Source organism: Austrofundulus limnaeus, unplaced genomic scaffold (genome assembly GCF_001266775.1).
Source record: "Austrofundulus limnaeus strain Quisiro unplaced genomic scaffold, Austrofundulus_limnaeus-1.0 Scaffold67, whole genome shotgun sequence".
NCBI lineage: Eukaryota > Metazoa > Chordata > Actinopteri > Cyprinodontiformes > Rivulidae > Austrofundulus > Austrofundulus limnaeus.
This window is the reverse complement of record NW_013952469.1, coordinates 953,570-958,039: the sequence shown is the minus strand read 5'-3', so window position 1 is coordinate 958,039 and position 4,470 is coordinate 953,570. Positions and strand designations below refer to the sequence as shown.

The window sequence follows — 4,470 nt, the reverse complement described above, 5'->3', positions numbered from 1 at the left end:
GCCCAGGGCCCTTTAGAGACCGTGGGCCCCTGGGCAGTTGCCCAATTGCCCATATGGTTAATCCGGCCTTGGCTGTGACGAAACTGTGCAGAACCACGTCACCATGCAGAGCCGTTAACCAATATGCAAATTAGCCTGCAGTACCACTGCTCCACCCATGTGCGCAGCAAAAAGACGTTTTTAGACCAAATATTACAGATTTGAACAAATACACACAAAAACATCAAAATTAGCTCAGAAACAGTACTATATAACATTTTAGACACATTCTAGACAGTTTATCAGCTAAAAAAAGTTAATTTTGGGGTAAGTTACTCTTTAAGTGTCAGGAGGACTGTGATCAGTTATACATGGGGAAACAAAACAGCCACTGTTCAAAAGAATGAGCCAGCACAGACGGGCTACGTCGTCGGGTCAGGACTCTGCAGTTTACACTCATCTATAGGCCAGCGGTCACACTTTCAGGGATGAAGATGTTCTCATCCTTGATAGAGAGGAACGTTGGTTTGAGAGAGGAGTAAAAGAAGCCATCTTTGTRAAGAAAAACCGTCCACCATTAAACAGAGGTGGAGGCCTTCGTGTCCAGTTGTCCTCCTCCTACAACGCTGTTATTGCAAGTATGACTCAGCCCCCTGTGAGCAAAAGGTGTGAATCAGGGCCCCAATGATACCCAACACAAAGAGGGAAAGAGACACAAAAACAAGGGGACGTTGAACCCCGCTTGCACTCACTACATACAGATAACACAACACCTAAAAACCACAGCATCCAAACCAATAAGTCAGGTGATGGGGCACATGACCCTCTATGAACAATAGAACTAATCAAGCCTATTGTTAAGCGATGGCTAGTGCTGAGCGGTATACCGTTTTGTACCGAATACCGGTTTTTATTTTTGTTATGATATGAATTTTCTGAATACCGGACATTCTGGTTTAAATAGCGGAACGTTTCATCGCGGCCGCCAGTGAACTGTTGTTTCACGGGGGACATTTTTCCTTGCTGCACCGCTATCTGCGTTAGCATGCTAATGTTTGGAGCAGCTAGTTGCAGCAGCGGGTGGTGATTCTGCTGCTTATATTGACTGACGTTTAAAAAACATCCCGTTTTCGCCATCGCTGAATGTAGTAAACACCTCTTCAGTGACGTGCACAGTTAGATTTAACGCGGTTAGTTAATATGGAGACGTTATGCTGAAGGAGACTTAACGTGGTTCTATTGTGAAAAGCCTGCAGGAAGTAGTTCGTAGTGGAGTTGGAATTGACTGGTGTGCAAGGTGAGTCGTGCTGATAAGCTTTAATAAATAATAAATAGACCCGGGGCTGAGCAGGAGGAGAGGAGAGCGGAAAAAGTTCACAAACTTATTTCTAGCGGCATAACAGGTTAAAAGATGGCTGTCTTATGTTGTTTGTTTTTTTTAATCATCCTATAGGCTCTGACGTGTTAGATAAATTTGAAAATCGGGTTTTTAAAATATCTGTAAGACTTGAAAAATCCGTGAGGTTGTTCTATACGCCCGTACACCTGCAAAATGATTTAAAATCCTTATAACTTACAATCTGTACAAGTTGACATGTATGAGCAGGGTTTGTACATTTTATTATCAGCTGAGCTGTGATGAAAAGAAAAATACCGTCAAATACCGTGAAAATGTTGAAAATACCATTATGTTAAATTTTGATCACATCGCCCAGCTCTAGCGATGGCCCTCTTTTGCATGTGACTAACCTGTTTGTCCATCATGTGGAGGCAGTGCTTATAAGGCTGAGTTTCACCTGAAACTCATCAGACTGAAGAAGTCTCTTGGAGGAGAGATGAAATGTTTCACTAAAGAAGAACCCATCCAGAGGACCTACTTATTTTTTCTTTTTGATTGGAACTAAGCAGTTTTACATTAAAGTCAGTGTGAATGTCTGATGAGACGATGGACTTGGTCTCTGTCATCCCTGAAATGGCAGGAAGTTCTGCAGGATTTGTTTAGCTTTTACACATTTTTTTTCTTTTTTTTACCCCTTTCAGATACATGTACTGGACGGACTGGGGAGAAGAGCCCAGGATAGAGCGTGCAGGCATGGACGGCAGTATCAGGTACTGCAAGTATACATGCACTCAGCCTGTTACAGTCACATAAATGTCAGGTACTGCACTCAAAAAATGAAATGTTGGATTTACTTAACCATGTTATGTCAGCTGGTTCCACTTAACTGAGTTGAGTAAATTCAAAGCAACATACTCATGTTATTTGGTTAAAAAAATGGTATATTGCTTTGAATTTACTCAACTCAGTTAAGTGGAAGCAGTTGACATAATATGGTGTAAATCCAACATTTCATTTTTTACAGTGTGTACACCTGGCTCTGTATCAGGGTAAATTAGGGATGCACTATTGTAAGCTACAGGTTTTGGTGCAGTGCTGTATGTGTGTGCTCAGGATTCGTAAAAAGTCTTGAAAGGCATTAAATTAATCATTTCAATGCAAAAACAATTAATTGTTCACCATCTCCTGGATGACAAAATCTAACCAGCACGTAGCCTAAAACACAGTCATACACTCAAACAGGTAAATCAGCAGCTTTATCACGATATATTGATTTGTTTGAATGACAATTTAATTTTTGTCATTATCACAAAGTCTGTCCTTTAAAAAGCATAAAAAATCTAATCATCAGTAACCCATGTATATTAATACCCACCCATTTTAAAGATGATTTTAAGGGTTAAATGTCTAGTATTATACATGAATAAATACAGTTTTTGCTCCAAATGCACCCTCAAGACTCACAGGTCACTTTTTTAAACATCAATGGAAAATCATCACATCTTCTTCACAATACTGAGTCAAGTTTGAGTCAACTCTTTCATCTGAAGCTCAATGAGATGCTGGCTTAAGGTTTTCTTAAGCCAAGATAAAAAACAAACCAAGCTTTGTTTAACTTGCTTTGTTGCACACCTCTCAGGCTGTTAGGCTGCACTGAACTTTAAATGTTATTTTCCGTATTTTGGATAAAGCATTTGCTGACATAAATGTACAGTAACATTAGTTTGAAATTAAAGCCCAGCGTTTTAAACGATATGAGCGAACCGAAGCTGTGTTTGCACGCTGAGTTTGTTTCCCTGTGTCTCCTGACAGGCAGGTGATCGTGAACGAGGACATCCACTGGCCCAACGGACTCACCATAGACCTGGTAGAAGAGAAGCTGTACTGGGCTGACGCCAAACTTAGCTTCATTCACAGAGCAAACCTGGACGGATCAGCACGGTACGGTCTGCTGAATGTGTGTAAACATATCCAGTGTTTTCAGATAACTGCTGGAAATAAAGGGTTTGTTAAAACCGTTCGTACTTTAATTTTATTGGGTTCAGACTTCAGCCGGTGCTAATTAGTACTCAAAGGTTAACTGGTGTTTGTGGGGTCTAAGTCTAAGAAGTAGTGGTTTTAAAGTCTTTAATTGGTTACTGTTTAGTCAGAGAAGAGTTTAGGCTCCAAGAATACCCAGACTGATCTACTGGCTTTTAAGAGGATGAGTCTCATTCAACATTTGAAAGGAATTAAAAGCCCAGCATTCCTTAAAAGAACACATATCATCACATCATGAAGAGTGAAGACAGATTTGTAGGCTTTTCAGTTTAATCTCAAAGTAATGCATGATATCATGTCATCTCGCAAACTTTTGTGAGAAGTTTTCGTGCTCTGAGAATGTGCTGTGAATGACTTTCAGATACTACTACATCAAACTCAGCTCAGTATTCATAAAACTGATGGAGGTAAAGCTGTTTTTATGTAGATAATGCAATTCTCTACTGCTGGCTTGTGGGCTTTTGCCTTTTGGGTAAAAAATATTTTAAAAATGAACTGATTGTTTTGTTTGTTATGTGACAGATGCTTGAATAGTTGATGAAATAATAATAATAATGTTAAATAATCAGTGGGTAGGTATTCAGCTAAAGCTACATATTTTGAGTCAGTAGTTGGACTTTAGTATTCCATGCTTGTGGGTGAATGTTCTGTCATCTCTGTTTTAAAAAGGTTGAAAAAACTAAAAAAATTGAAGCGTTTTAGTTAAATTTTTTAGCTGTTAAATACATTTTATTGTGTACTTGAGTCTCTAGGAGACAGAAACGTTGAACTTAGTCTCTCCTGGTTGCTGCAAACATGTCTTTATATTCTGTTTGGGTCAGATTTTTTTAATGTTGCGTTTTTTCTATTTTCTATGATGTTTCTTGAGTCGATTACATCAAATTATCTGCAACAGAGTTGCTAAATTAGGTCTGGACTTACCAACTACAGTTTCATCGTCTCATTGTCCTCTGGATCTGGGTCAGACTCTGGCTCATATAAGGCTGGATGGACAAGTCTTCTGTTGCTGACATCTTTTAATTTAATTGTAAATAAAACATTTCGGCAAGCTAGAAAATACACACACACACACACACACACACACACACACACACACACACACACACACACAC

The 4,470-nt window shown here is 39.3% G+C and overlaps 1 protein-coding gene across 1 annotated transcript in view; it reads left to right on the top strand.

Moving 5' to 3' along the window:
• Positions 1–4,470, top strand: part of LOC106518856 (low-density lipoprotein receptor-related protein 5) — a gene marked incomplete at its 3' end in the record, with an annotated part of 20,256 nt that overhangs the window by 9,029 nt on the left and 6,757 nt on the right. Inside the window, 2 exon segments of the mRNA XM_014010277.1 lie at positions 2,020–2,088; positions 3,131–3,259. Of these exon segments, the coding sequence (XP_013865731.1) occupies positions 2,020–2,088; positions 3,131–3,259 (198 nt within the window).